The 16,254-nt window shown below is 34.5% G+C and overlaps 1 protein-coding gene across 5 annotated transcripts in view; it reads left to right on the top strand.

Moving 5' to 3' along the window:
* ADGRB3 (adhesion G protein-coupled receptor B3) overlaps positions 1-16,254 on the top strand; it is a 434,645-nt gene that overhangs the window by 207,460 nt on the left and 210,931 nt on the right. For all 5 annotated transcript variants that reach the window (XM_071741618.1, XM_071741620.1, XM_071741621.1 and 2 more), the window contains 2 exons: positions 8,095-8,289; positions 14,558-14,626. In XM_071741618.1, coding sequence (XP_071597719.1) covers positions 8,095-8,289; positions 14,558-14,626 — 264 coding nt within the window. The remainder of the gene's footprint in view (positions 1-8,094; positions 8,290-14,557; positions 14,627-16,254) is intronic.

Genomic DNA, 16,254 nt, shown 5'->3' with positions numbered 1-16,254 from the left:
ATCAAAAATGCAGAAAATTAAATTAAAATAGCTTGGTGTGGAAGACCAATAAGTTTTCATAGCTTATTAAATCTTTATGAAAGTAATATCTGAAGACTGTATAACCATTTTGAATTAAGACCATTAATGAATAAGATTTTACCATAGAATGTTAGAAACTAGTTTTGTGTAAATGAAGAAATAATTTTTTATATAGGGCTATTTCTGTTATACATGCATTTTAAGTGACAGGAATTATTGAACCAGAAAATAAAAAGAAGATAATTTTGTGAGGGAACTGCTTTAAAATATTTGTAATCTATCACTGATGCCCCACAAACTGGAATATCACTTTGCCTAAAGTGAGACTTCCTGTAAATGGATTTTGGACACTACTTTGGAAGAGATTTGCATTACTCTCATGAATAATGAGGAAGACTGAAGTCACCAAGACACTTGGTTTCTGAAGGTCATCCCCAGTATATCCAGAGAATCTCTACTAACAAAGCTCCATGTAGCACAGTTTTCAAACCTGATGAAATTCTACATTTAGTTGCTTCAGTAAAAACAGGGTACTAATTTGTGCCAATTTGAGTGATATAAAACCTAAATCAAACATGCAGTTCTTTCTATCAGAAAGAAGCTGGAAAAATGAAAAGCTTCTTAACTCTTGAAAGTTAGGAAGGAAAAATCTGCATATGAAATATGAAACTAGTGTCAAGATATTAGCACTTATAAAGGAGTATGGGAACTTCTGCAGGTGAATCTTTGCATATCAAACTGATGATATAGCCATAGAAATGCATTTCTGCTGCTTCTGGTTCATACATTAATTTTGTTTCCCTTTTTCCACAGCAGCATTATTCACAATTTTGCAAGTACTTGGCTAAAATATAATCTGGTAAAAAGAATCCTGAGGTGAATGATTATTTCTCAGCTGCAGCTCATTAGAGATTATTCTGTTTTTCCAAATTATATTACAAGGGTAGTGTATCAGCTTGTCCATGGACTCAGTGAAATGACTGCTTTATTCTGAGGAATGAAAGGCTTCATCTTAAAAATTACTTCTCCTTTCTTGCCAGTTTAATGCTTCATTTCTTTTTATATAGAGGCAAAGTATAGCAGCCAGGCTTAGTTTTGTAGATCTGAATGTAGAGGCTTCAATAACAACATTTTTGTTCTACCTTTTTCTTTATATTGGTGTATGCCAGCTCTTCATCTTCACCTTTGCAGCCTTTGAGAGGCAGAGAAGTTACATCAGTAAATGATCTGCTTTCTTTGCTTTGCCTCCTTTGTAAGCTCAGCAACTGCCGGCGTCAGCTCTTTTTTGTCTCCTTTGTATCTTGACAGGAGGATAGCAAACTGTTTTCTCTCATCAGAAAGAAATGGTTCAAGAGACTGTGGCAGGCAACAGTTTTCCCCTGCCTCACTAACGTTTTCTCATTCTGCATGAGAGAAGATTAAAACTTTGGAAAAAAAATATTTATTTCAGTGTTGCTGTTTGCTTGATGGTGAGGACACTCATTTGGTTGTGAGAAAGCTCTGCCTGCTCCTTCCTGCCAAACTCATTGCCTGGACCGAAATATTGTCTTTTTTTGAATGCTTTTAACACCATGTTATGAAGTTAGTATGACTTTCAGTCTCCTAACAGATCTGCTTCACTCTTTCTAAATTAATACACACTTTGCCAAAGAGGGCAAATAATCCCATACTTCAGCTACTCATATGAAATATGTAGGCTAGAAGCAGACTGCTGCATCCCAGGTGAGTGGCTGCTTTCTTCATAACTGTCTGTATGAGCAGCAGAAACAACCACATTAGGATCAGGAGAGTGAAACCTGTTTAAAACTGCTTTGGTACTTTCTCCATCACATGAAGTTTTAGTGCTTTATCTCATCAACATATACAGGCACCCCAATCTTAGAGATGCTGTGTAGTGGGAGAAAACATTTGCCTGCTATTCTGCATAGGCAAATCACAACTTATTTCAACTGGATAAATTGCTTTTCTTCCTTTCTGCTTTTGAGTATCTATTTTTTAATAGTTAGCCAAATAAAAGCTCCCACTATCAGCTCAACATACATAATCATCCATCTGTGTCTGGTTTAGGGTATGGCCAGAGGAAAAACAAGAGGTGGAGGACATTTAGGAACTCTGTAAAGAAAGAATAAATCTAATGTTCCCTTAAAGTCTACCAGAACTGCAGGAACATTGACTCCAACACAGATACAGAATGACTTCAGGAACTTGGCTTGGGAGCTACTGCACAGCAGTGCTTACAGCATCTTACACTTAAAGTCATTCCCCTGTTTTGTTTTTTTCCATTACTTCATCTTTGCTTGAAGAAGCCATTTTGGTGTTCCCTGAGAAGAAGAGGGTGTATTATTGGCATGACTGTATAGAAACAATTTAAATAAATACAGACATTGGTTAAAATCAAATAAACATATAAATTGAAGCAGTTAATCAGAGCCTTATGTTTTAGGCACACAAACTTACTGGATGACCATGTACTATAAAAAAGAAGACTACTCATTCAGAATATGTCCCTTTGTGTCATACTGAGGTCAGTATGGACAGCCAGGAGACTAACTTTACCCCAAGCTATGTTATGTCTGTCACAGAATGAAAACAAATCTCTAAGAGTCCTCATTTTCTTTTTCCTCTCAATTCTTGCTCTTGTCATGTTGCATTATACATAGATAACACAAATCTTGAAGACATGCCCTCTGGTTAAAAAAACAAAACAACAATAACAAGATCTCTCACACAGCATGCCAACGTGATCAGGATTCAGCCACAGATAACTGAAATATTTAAAAGCAATACTTTATATAATAATAGAAATCCTGGTGAACAAACACAGTGATTAGAAGAAAAAAAACCAAATAAAAATAACAAGCCCACCACCGAGAAGGAGTTATCTGCTTAAGGATTATTAATTTCTTATCCCTAGATCCATTTCTTGTAGTGTCACCCATTCAAAATATCTCTTAAGATACTTTGTTATATCCATGCAGAAAACAAAATACTCAAACTTTATAATTACTTTCTCTGTCACTTGTTTTGTGGTTATATTTTAAGTACTAGAGTAAGTGCCAATATTGATGATGATGATGATGTTAAAAGAACTATGCAATGGATTAAAGTGGCAAAAAAATCTAAAAATCTCGATTGAATCTCTTGAAAATTATAGGAATCTTCCTGTGAAAGAGGATAGAGAAAGAAGGTAAAAAAAAAAAAAAAAAAAAAAGCGAGGATCCCTCTGAGCTCTCTTTTTCTCCATTACACCTCATCACATATACAATTTCTCTGGCATCTGTGCAGAGATTCAGTTTGCCTGAGCAGAACAGCACAAGATTGTCTGTGATTAATTGCTGCTTTTCTTTAGAAACAAATCACTGTTTTGAGGAATATTTTTGCCTGAGCTAATTGAGAAGTATATGAAAGTAGGACAACTTTGTATACAGTGAAACAATAATAACTTTTCTTTTCATCAATGTAAATTTAGAATTAAGTACCTTATAGCACAGGACTGCAGTGTTTTCAACCAAGTTCATAGAGGCAGACTGAGGAACAGTATCTGCAGAAACTTGATGCAGCAAATTGCACACTGTGACAGTAAATAAATGCAGGAAAGTAAAAGTTTAGTTTCAGGGCACTCTGTATACTTGGACATTGCTGGTTGGGGTAAATTATGGCAGGGTGTTTGTAACTAATTAGGTGATCTTTAAGGTCCCTTCCAACCTAAACCTTCCTATGATTCTATGATTCAGAGCATTAAGGCTAAGATTTCTGAAGCTCTAGATTGTTCTCTAGAGAAATCAACACTCTCAGGAGATTTTACTTTTGAAATACAGTTGTGTAAATTGGGTGGCTGTTGATGGTGATGTGAGTATTCCTTCCTGTTCTGCATCTTAAAATCATTCTGAAAAATATTTTACAAAATATCAGTGTTGGGCTGTGAAGGTACAATATAAAGTGGTTTGCAGATAACGTGCAATTGCAGGTTATATTTTGATTTCAAACTATCTTCCTTCACTTCTATATAAGGCTTCCCAATTTGGGTTCTTACAGTCCCCACTACCATAAAATGTATTTATGACATCATTAGTAATACCTTGCCATGAATCCAACATCATCTTAAAAAATAATGAAAAAAGGATGATGGTGTAGTTATTCTTCAAATTAAATCATTCTCTTCAGTCTTTTATAGGTTTCTTCAGGGTTCATTGTTTTCTGTCCTTTTAAGCAATGTCTAGCTATTAGGTTTATAGTAATTATTTTGCAGTAATAAATTTGTAATACAGTGGCAGAGGGCTAGAAGCTCTGTCTTTGTAAAGAGGCATTTTTATCATATCATACTTTCTGACAAAGACAGTTGGAGTCTAAGTCCAGTTAAACATTTCAGTAATTTTTCAAGTATGCAGACATATAGGTACAGGTAGGTAGAGGCTGGGCTGACAACTGAAGTATCACTTTAACAGCTGCTTCATTTCACTATCTCTCGGCTCATAAACTTTATTTTTAATGAGCCTGCCTGCAAGATCACTAAAAAATGACCTTCAGAGAGAACTAGAAAGACCTACAGTGGTGACCAAAATATCTTTCTTGGACAGTACATAATATCACAGTGACCATAGCATAGAAAATAAGCAGTATGATGCGGAAGATATTGTAGTAACTACTGATGTGAATATTCTGTATTTTCACACTGAAAGATTCATGTGGTAACTGTGTAATCCAGCTACCTTCAACTCATACTACTCATTGGCTTTATTAGGGTTGCACAAATTTATATCAACTCAGTAAATGGCGTTTGATTTTAAAGCTGTCTTTAGGATCTGTCGGCTGTCTTACATCAAAAAAATATATCATGCAATAAAGTGATAATAAAGAGGCTGCTTAGTAGGCAAAAATTTCTACTAATTAACTCTAGGTTTTGCCCACCTTCCTTACCTAAACACATTTCAACTTTCTTTTTTGTTACACTACTTCCAAATGTTCTGCTACAGTAGCTGAAAGCAGTGTGGACATGGAGGAGTAGGGAGGTGTCCTGGTTTGGGATCAGGCAAAAGGAATTTCTGGGTCGGAGCTTGTGAAGGTGAAGGAAAGTTGCTCGCTAGGCTGTTAAGAAGTGGGGTGGTCCTAGGGAGGAAGGGTACTGGTGTTGGGAAGCTGTTTTCTGGGCATGTTTTTGAAAAACACTTCCAAACTGAGCTTTAATTGGACAGCCAGATGATTTTGAGGTACTTTAAACCAACTGCATCACAAAAATGCTTACTTCTGAAGTAGATGTAACAATTGAGTCTGGTGGCATTGAAGACACTTTTTTATCATTGTGTCCAAATACAATCAAAATGTCTTGCTGAAAGCACATAAGGGTATACTACAGCTCTTACTTCTGCTGCTAGAGATCTGTAAAATTTCTCAGTGAAAACAGAGCTTCTTCAAAAGCCTAAAAAACAGGCTTTTCAATTTATTATTTACATTCCAAGAACAGCTGAGAAAAAGACTCTTGTGTGCTATGGGTGGTCCAAAACCAACAACAAATTGGCCCCTGCCATCTTTAAAATGTGAGTTAAAGTCTAGCATGAACATGGAAGAAAACAAATGGGGGAGCAGACATACAGATGGAACAAAAGGAAGCAAAATAATGCAAGACAAAAACAACATACAGCTTGACAGCTTTCCTAGAAGTGTTTTATATAAGCTTAAGAGCATAGCAGAGTTTTAATGAGGACTGATCACTTTGCTGTTATGACTGTAATTAAAAAAATCTCTATGTCCTCTATGTCTCTCTGCCTTCAAGTTGTGTGATGCCCTTTCCCATAGCATACATTAGATTTGAGAGTTCGGCTTTATGGACTGTCTTTTATGTTTTATATCTTTTGGTCTTGACTAAAGGCACACCAAATATTGTTAATCCTCAAAATCTGGAAATATGGTCTGGGGTCAACGAGCAGTTGGACAAGTTCTTTCAGAAGTTCTACTATTCTCTGTTAATGTGCTGGCTGATGCTCTTTTAGCTTGCTAACCAGACACAGCTTGCAAGCAGATGAGGCAAATGGGAACATTTCACAGAAAAAATAACAAAGCAAGTTCTTGTTTCCTTTTGTTTGTTCCAAAGAAAGTAGTTCATATTGTTATGTATACAATATCAGATACCCAAGTTTATTCAAATGAATTTTCTTCCATTCCTGCACCTTTTTCTCCACTATTATTTTCCTACCAGAAACTTTCAAAACTTCATTCTAAAATGAATAGAAACTGCACAAAAAGAATTCTGCAATAAAGTTTCCTGCCTATTTACTTATCAAAATGTTCTGAAGACTGAGGTCTTCCAGCTGAAGTATTTATTAAAAAAAACACCCACAACCACCTCAGTTCTCCTCAATTAAATTTTTGTTGAAAGTATTTGATTGCAAAATTATGCTTGTACCTCTCTACTCATAGTATATCATAGATTTATTCTTTATGCATGCTGCAGCAGGCAGATGTTCTCCCAAGTCTTAACCATTTCTACGGTCTGAGCAAGCCTGTGGTGGTCTATAATAATCCCCTGCTGCTACAGGGAGGACTAAAAGCCCATAGACATAACATGAAGTAGCCACTTTATCCAGCCCCAGCTGTGTTACATGTATTTTTTTAATCTCAAAACTTTTTGAGAATGTAACCAAAGTATGATCCAAGAACCATGAAAAAAAAGTATTTAGATTGCGTATGCCAGGGAATGATTGCATTTTTAACATCTCTTTTATTAAAGTTACTTTCAATCTTTTAATCACTGTTCTGTTTTTACTACATATTCTGGCCTTTTTGCTTGTGGTTTTTTGGTTTGGTTTTTTTTGGTTTTTTTGGTTTTTTTTAAATGAAGCCCCACAATTCCATGATGGGGACTTGTGCTGGGGAGGTCTGGAAGTGGCAAAAGGTATCTTTGTGCTCCTCCTTCCACTGCACCACCAAATTATGTTATCTTAGTCCCCCTTCCTTCTATATGTAATAAGGCCAAGTTAAAAAGCAACAGACGATAAATTTAAGAGATAGCATCAGTATTTTGATTGCCAATTGCACAGAATTTTCCCTTTAGCCCTCCTGCCTAGAGTGAGGTCTGCCAGGTAATTTATCTTTTCTTTAATTTAGCTTCATTTTGAAGAACTTGTGTTTGTACACATAAATTCATAAGTGTATTTAAAACCAGGTAGTTTAAACCATGCACTCTTCTTCAGCCTTGGCAGGTCTTGTGACATCTTTCTTATGTCTTTGCATCTTCCTGAGATGCTGAGTCACCTTTAAGAATTTATCAGATCCACAAGTTCAGCTTCTTATCAGGCAGATGCTTCTACCAGCTTATCTGCTTTGGATTGCTTTTACAGGGTGCCTTGTACAGACCTACTGTGAGAGCTACCACTGAAGTATCCTCTCTTGGCCAATACACAGGAGTAGTTCATAATTTAATTTCTATTTCTGGAAAAAGCAAACAGGACTGTTCACATTGACCATCTTCGTGTTTTATTGTGCAGAGGGGAGCACCATAATAATTCCACCTAATCCATCACTCTTGTGTTTACTAGCCAGGCTGGACTGGCAGAGATGAAGACTGTATTTCCCTGTAGTAAACTAGATTATAGAATCATAGAATGTTTTGGGTCGAAAGAGACCTTAAAGAACATCTGGTTCTAACCCCGCTGAATGGGCAGAGACACCTCCCACTAATTGTTTAATGAGTGGCAACAGTAGTTGTACATCTGTTCCTTCCAGGAAGACCAGTTCCTTGCTACAACATGGCAGTAGATTAACCGCACAGTCCAGCCTATGAAGTTCCTCTGAAAAAATGGATATTGAGAAATTATTGCTGTCCAAAGAGAAGCAAATGCATTAAACATGAAAATTTTAGAATCTTTCCACACAAATTCTTTGATAAAAATATTAATTTAATCATCAGTGTACTATTTTTTCTTTAAGAGGGTAAACTTTTTAATAATAGCATTAGTATTTAATATTATAATAGCTTTAATAATTAAGACTTTTTGCTGTGTTTAGAATTTTCGTGCTTTTTTTGTGTGTGTTTTCAGTAAAGTAGGTTCTGATCCTCATTTTGTTCTTCTGGTACAGATCAAAGAGCACCTTGCTAAGGGACAGAGGATGTTGGCTGGTGATGGCATGTCTCAAGTAACCAAGACACTATTGGATCTAACTCAGAGGAAAAACTTTTATGCAGGAGATCTTCTTATTTCTGTGGAAATTCTCAGAAATGTTACAGACACTTTTAAAAGAGCAAGTTATATACCTGCATCTGATGGGGTACAGGTAAGAAAAACATTGAGAGGGTAATGTTTAGCATGATGGATTTATGTCAGTGTTCTGCGTATCACCTATTTAACCCACCAAGGAAACTAAATCTTATGAATAAGAGACATAAACATTATTCACATAAAACTAAGATCCAAATGTAAAGTATGAAAAGACTCAGCTACATTTGATGAGAGAAATATCCAGAATAACCTAGCAAATGAAAAATGTAAAATCCTTTCTTTTTTTAACATTTTCAGTATTTTTCTCTTCCAAGGTTTGATTTGATTGATAAGGATTTCTTGGGTTTTTTGTTTTTTTGTTTTGTTTTGTTTTGTTTTTTCCACAAAGCAATTCACTAGTGTTATTTGTTCCAGTTCATTTCAGTTCAAAAATCCATCCACAACACTTAGTTATATAATTCTGGCATTGCTTCATCAGTTCAAATAGATAAAGCTCATTAAAAGTTCATGGGAGTGATAGTAGATTTGATACAAATTCTGTATTTCACATTGTAGATTAACTCTTCTTGTGCAAGAAGCCAATTAAAATACTATCAAAGATAAAAACACTATAATTCTTTCTATGTAATGGGCTGAACGGTTCATTGTGTAATGTTCTTTAAAATAAATATTTCACAGGACTTCCAGATAAGGATATTCCTTTCATCTACATTTGAGAATTTTACACTTTTCAAATACTATACATGTACTGAAAAAAAATTCTAAGAAGGTAGATATGTATATTATTTATTGAAAATAGTTTCATAATCATTCATAAATTAATAATGAATGTATTAAATGCAGGTCATATGTATGTGTTTGTTTAAAAGTAAGCATGGATTATAAATACTCAATGGGATATATCCATGAGGTACCTTGAATAAGACAATTTTTGCAGTTTTAAGTTTTAAAGAGCTTTCCAGTATATCTTCAGTTTTCTTAGCACAAGGAAAAGTTACTTTCCACAAAAAAACCCCAAACACATTTATTGTGTTGTCACACAATTGCCAGCTGAAAGTAACACTTTCTAAAATTTTTGAACAAAATACTTTTCAAAAAGTACTTTGTCTGGACAATCCTTTTTTAAACAATCTGTAAGTAAAAAATCTGCCAGTATTTTTTCCTACTTTCATTACATTTTAGGATTAAACTGGATGTTTTTTTATGAAATTTTTTCATGTATTCAACAGTCTGACATCCTGCAATGACTTCTTGATGGTTTCCAGGCACTACAGAAATCTGTGGTAGAACCAGCCTTGAAAAATTTCTTGGCACAAGCAACTTTGTTCATGGGCTTATGAGATCAGCTTATTTGCAGTTAATGTACATTAAAGTGAATTTTGGCACTAATAGCAGTGCCAAAAAATTGTGTTCCCTTCAGGACTGTGGAGCTGTTTCCAAAATTCGCAATAGTAACCTGTCAGAAACTGGCAAAATGATGAGTGCTATTTAATAAACTTTGCTTTATCATTTTGGAGTGAAGAAATGAGAAAAGGCAAAAATTGGTAAAACATACTGTGAAGGAAATAGGGAAAGATTTCTCAAACCAAAGAAATAACTGTATTTGAGGATTTAGTTGTGTAAATACCAAAAGCTCATACACATATGTCACGTGTTGCCATACCCTGGGGAATTGTTCGTATATTGAGGCTTTGAGCAACATTGCCTAGATGAGAGGTGTCCCTGCCCATGGCAGGGAGGTTGGAGTAGAGGATCTTTAAGGTCCTTCCAGCCTAAGCCATTTTATGATTCTATGTTACAAAAAGGTGAAAATGAAACAAATTTCTATAGATACACTGAGATTATTCCTTCTGACGAATCTCTGTGTCGTGTTCCATTTTATTTTTAGAAATAAAGAGTAGCATTAGGTGTTGTTGTTTTTTGTTTTAAAGCCATTTTCAGGAAAACTTGAGTGAGGTTTAAAATCCCTGAAAGTCGTAATTTATCATTTCCCATGATGTCATAAAAGTAGATTACAAATTATGGGTAATAGTATTTTTAAAAGTTCATACAAACACTTATAGCTCCATTAAAACTGAGAAAGGAAAAGTGTATAACTGCATATATTTGATCCTTATACATTCCATCCATCTGGATGGTTCCTCTACTGTCTACAATCTCTGGCTTATGTCTAGTATTAATATTCATGAATGGTGCAAAGGATGTGATTCAGAAACTCCATAACAAAAGGACTGAACAGAAAAGTGAGCTCAAATTTGAAAATATCAGGCTAATTACTCAAAACAAAGATGTCACTACCTGATATACTGCATAGAAAGTGCCACTTGTTTAGGCAGACAGATGCCAAGAGCAAAACAAAGCTTCTAAAGTATGCAGGTCTAATGCCAAATTATTTATTGTATGACTTTTTCTTTTTGCATATTTTAACCTTTTGTGCAACAATATTTATGAATGCATTGGTTACATGGTGTCAGAAGGAAAATAACAATGTATGAGGCAGTTAAACTACATGGAAGGGATCCTGCAACTATGACTGAAAGGAGCAGTACAGCAGCAGAGATAGCAGAAGAGTCATTTAATTAGTCTACGAGCCAGGTTTTTCCCTTAATATGGGAATTACTTTAAAATAGACTGTGTAGGGACACTGAAGCTACGAGATGGTCACTGTAGTATTACTTGTGTAAGAAGACTGCTAAGAGGAAGATACTTAGAAACCTAATAAACATAATGTAGCCAACATTTTGGGACACTTTCCAGAACTATTCAAAGAGTGCTTGAACTACCTTCTAAAGAGAGAATAACCGGAGAGGAGCTACTTTTAAGGACAGGATGGCAAAAAGGATTGCACAGTCGCTTGATCCAGCAACTAACAGGAAATAAAGTTTCTCTCCAAAGACGTTAGAGCAGTATAATCCCATTTATATCTTTATATCAACCATAGGGACCATTACTGTCAATCAGGGATTAATAGGATTGCTCAATGCTTTTTTTCCCCTCCACCTTCCCCCTCCCACACACACAATCCCTATGCTGAGGTCCAAAAGCAGAGGTGAGTTAAGGCTATCCATTAATTCTTCCCAGGAAGGAATTCTTCTCTAGCTGTATAAAAGGATTTATGGCAGCTTTATTCCTGCAGAGAGGGTCAAAGAACTTGGACTGGAAAAGAGAACTGCAGCCATTGTATTACAGAAGAAAAAGATTGAAAGGCAGGAAATTAAATTAGGAAAACATAACTGTCCATTCCTGACTGTAACAGGCATTATCCTCAGAAAAGCCTGGACAAAAATAAAAGACTTCAAATTTCAGCTGTGGCCTTCACAATGTTTTCTGTAGTGGCCAGTTCACTGATTCATAAGCCCTGCCATGAAAGAAAGGCGCTTGATGCTACAAGGAGGTCCAGAGTTTACTGCAGTAATACCATCAGATCAGATCCATAATGCTTCTAAAATTTAGCCGTCATATTTGTCAATCATTTTACTAAAGGGCAATATTTCTTCTTTCATCTTTAATGCTGTGAGTGAGAGAATAGTTAAAGTAGGTGAAAGATTTGTTAACCACTATTCTGCTGTCTCATTTTTCGAGGGCGTCTCATACCTACTTGTTATTGAAGCAGCAATGCCATTTAATCATCTCTCTGGTTAAAGATCTTTATACATCTCAGCCTCCACTCTTATCATAAATATTACATCTACTAGAGAGAGAATTAGAGAAAAAAAGGATCTCAAGAAGCAATATATTCTTGTCACTGAGTTCATATACATAATTTATACTTTATTGACAAGTGCATATGAAATTAATTATGTTCATCTTTTGCTTGTGCTTGAGACTGGGGTTATTTATAAACTTCTCACATATACTTTCAGTTATTGGTCATTTAGTGCTTTCATGTAACTGAAATAAACATAAGATTTAATGAAAAACTACATTATTAGCAAATGCATGCAATTTATCATCTACAAGAAACATTTATATATCCTGAGTGTTTTGCAGGCAATCTAGGCTACCCTCAGATAGATCTCATTTCATAGACATGCATACATTTGCAACCAAAGCTTTGATTCTGCAGAGGAATCAGTGTCTGCAATGTAGTGCAAAACTAGCTTTGAACCAGATCCTTAGCATGATAAATTATCCCACACTGAGCTCCATGCTGTTGAGCACAGAGGTATCATCCTTTCAAAAATGTTTTCCTCAGGCAAAATCCCCCTAAGGCTGACTCTACCTACTAAAAGTCTTTGCCAAAATCATAATATCCTGGAGTAGATGTGATTATAGTGCCAGGAAACTGTTTTGGCCAGTATAGCTTATTTAATTGGGGAACCAATAAATCTGTACAACTTTCCTAGCTGAACTTGCATTTATACAATTATGATTTCCTGACATTGTTTAACTGGGAAATCCATTGTAATGAATACTAAATGTAACTCTTTTCAGTATGGTTTATTTTGGTACTGAATACCTGAAAGAGATGAGATGTAGTCTTGGTACATAAGCAGCATCTAGCTATATATTTATTTTTTCTTATCTTCAGCTTGACTCAAAATTTCTCTTCTGTATCACTGCAAATTGGATCACAGCATGAGAACATGGTCCTGTCTTTAATCTCCATCATCCTGTCCCAATGCATACTTGTAATTTTCAGAGGAGCTTCATGAGGCATTTCCTTTTTTCTTTTTACAAAGTTTTTTTGTTACTGAAGCTTATGGATATTTTGCTACTGACTTCAGTGAGAGAAGAATTTTGCCCTCATTAATGTTCCTCTAATTAATTTAAATATGTTTATTATTATTATTTAACATTGATAACTAATTTTATTTTAATTAATTAATAATTATTTTGCTGTTCACTGAAGTGTCAGTCACCTCTGTATTAAATTTGTCAACTTAAAACAATTTTTATCTGTGATGTTCTTATGGCTAGCATAATTGAATTCCTAATGATGAGGCAAAGATAGATATCACCTGTCAAGTAGTCAGTGTTATGACTAGCTTAAACTGGTAACTATGTTTTTATGTAAAAATAGTTTTCATGTAAAAATTGTTTTCACATAAAAACATTTTTCAAAGTTCTATTTGATTCCATTTCATGTCCTGCATTTTATTTATATGGTCATGAGACATCTAAAATGTCTGCAAGATCTCATATTTTGAAATTAAATGTATTTCAAGCACAACCACGGTATCCACAGTACACTAAGTTGGAAATTATTTCTGCTCTCATTTCAGTCACTGTGCAGTCGAATGCTATTTACTTTAGTAAATAGTGAGTTAAAATTACTTCTTATTTAAACCTTATCTGCACCCTGTTTACCCTCCAGAAAATGGATAAAAAGTAAGTCCTGGTGAAGAAATGACCAATTAATCCAAGTTAAAATAGGGTCCTATGGTTTGTATTGTACTTGAAAGTTTTTTAGAAGTTTTGAGGTTCTTAATTGTGTTCTTCAGCTGAGGTCAGTGGAAACTAAATGTACTTTTATGAAGGAACAGATAAATTATAGTTGACAGGCTGTAGACAAAATTGGCATTCTAAATAAAAAGTGATACAGAGCTAAGAAGAACAAACTGCACAGATTCCTAGCTTTCAAAGATGAAAAAGTCAGGAATACAAATTGACAGAGAGAGCACACAAACCTAGAAGGGAAAGATCTTCACAAACAGTTGGAAGAAAGTGATTTTGAAAATGTGTTATTTAAAGGATAAATGCTCTGGGTTTTGTTTTATTCTATTTTACAGTTAAATCAATAGGAGAATCAGATTTTAAAAATAAGAGTTTAATGTTAAAGAAACATAACTTCTTTATTCTTTTCCTTTTGAAATTACTAAATTGAAGAGGAAAATGTAACTTTTTAAGAGTAAGATGCACCTGATTTGACAGAGCATTTATCAATGAAATACTATTGTATGCCCTGCTTATTATCATTAAAGTTAGTTTTCATGTTTCAAATAGAAACCAGTGACATTGAGCCTAATTTTTTTCTCAGTACATTTTATTTACAAAATTTATAGTTGTCTAGGTTCTGAAATGAGAGCAATTTGAAAATAGAACACTGCCACATATAGAAGTTTAGCTAGTTTAAAATGGTTTTTATTTTATACAAAGCAGCAGTAGGGAGCCTGGCTATATGTCCAGAACTGAACAATTAGCCATAAAATGTATGTGCCCTTTTATTAATCTAATATATTATTTTGTTATCTCTTCAACTGACAGAAAATAGGCTGCAGACCAACATCTGTAATAGAGAAAGGAAAGCTTTCTTTATTTCAATTTAAGGATATGACATTGGAAGTAATTTTACTTTGTCTTTTATTTAATTGATTTTTCAGAACTTCTTTCAAATCATTAGTAACCTCTTAGATGAAGAAAACAAAGAGAAATGGGAAGATGCGCAACAGGTAAGATTTAAGTTTTCTGGCCCATCAATGGGAAATTAAGTGTACTACGACTATGAATTTCACTGTGTCAGTAAGCCATGATAAAGTGGAATGTGTGTTTAAAAATTCAGGTTAAACATACACACTGCTGTAGGTGAAAGTAAATCTTAAGTGAGATGATACTTTGGAAATAGCAACCTTTTCAAGAATGAACAATTACCAGACCAATTGGCTAATTCCTTAGATTAAAATTATATTAGTAATATAAGGTGCTTCTCTTTATGAAAAAATTTGCATTTCATTCCATGGCATTATTCATTATGTCTTTTGATGTGATGAAGTACATGCGAAAGCTGAAAAATGCTGCTAAAAGCTAGCTGCAATGATGCCTTTATTAAACAGAACATTTTAGAACTCAGGTGAACAACTTATACACCACTAAAAAATTTACAGAAATTCAAATGTGAGACTGTTTTTAAAGGGCTCTCTTTAAGAGAACAGTTGTGATCCTTAAGACTGATAAATTTTAGGACTGAGTTAGATAAAGTCTAACAGATACAATAAATTTATAATAAAAGAGTTTAATTCAAATGAGAAACTTTTGCTTGTTTGTTTGTTCTAAGTATTTCCTGCATGCTTATACTGAGAACATTATAGGACAATGTTTATAGTAATTTTCATTAGCAAGACCATAGAACTGTCAGATTTATTCAAATACAAACAACAGTGACAAAAGGGTTGAACAGATAATTGTGCACAGAGAATAAATTATGGAGGCAGTCAAAGGCAGGAAAACACTTCTATATGAAGAATGATTAAATAAAGAAGATATATCAGTATGGAAAAGATTCAAATGTGCTTATGTACAATAGAAGCTTTTAAAATCAGGAGTGGATTAGAGAATGAGGTGAGGAAATGATAAATTTATTCACTCGTACTTCTTGTAGAGTAACTAAAGCACATCAAATAGTGGCTACTATGAATACATTTGAATACTAAGCAATACTTTTTTTGCAGGAAGTTAGAAATTCTTGTCACAGAAAGTGAGAGTTAAAAAAATTAAATTACTGGAAGAAATGTCAGTATAGTTCTGTTATAGAAAGATCTCATTTTTTCTTATGGACATACAAATGCTGAAGGCTGGGGAAGAATTAAAAAAGAAGTATCCCTATATGCATGCCTCTTTATACTCTTCCTTAGACAGCTGCTATTTACCACTGTAAAAAGCAAGAAAACAGCTTACATAGATCCTTGGTCTGCTCTTGTATGGCCATTGCTACCATGTTACACAGATAGTTGAAATTTGTTCACTTTTAATGGGATTCTCAGTAAATCACTAGGTGTTTGAAAATCTTGGAATATATTTAACTTCCTTTTTTGGACGTTCATCATTATAACTAAAAAAGGGAAGATCAGGACTTTTCACTACCAGTTCAAACCTGCTGATGGATGCTGCAGCTAGTCAGCAATCATATTTGTCTTTTGATGTGTTTCTCTTCCTCTGTGTAAGAGACAGAGGCAAAAATAAAGTGTGTCATTCTCTTTAGTGGTGGTGGAGGGAAGCTGCAAAATCACATGTGTGTGGGCAGTTTCCATAAACAGCAGCAAGATTAAAGAACCAATATTAAACAATTGTTTTAGCCCCATTA

This window comes from Heliangelus exortis, chromosome 3 (genome assembly GCF_036169615.1).
Source record: "Heliangelus exortis chromosome 3, bHelExo1.hap1, whole genome shotgun sequence".
In the NCBI taxonomy this organism is placed as follows: domain Eukaryota; kingdom Metazoa; phylum Chordata; class Aves; order Apodiformes; family Trochilidae; genus Heliangelus; species Heliangelus exortis.
This window is presented reverse-complemented; position numbering and strand designations above follow the sequence as displayed.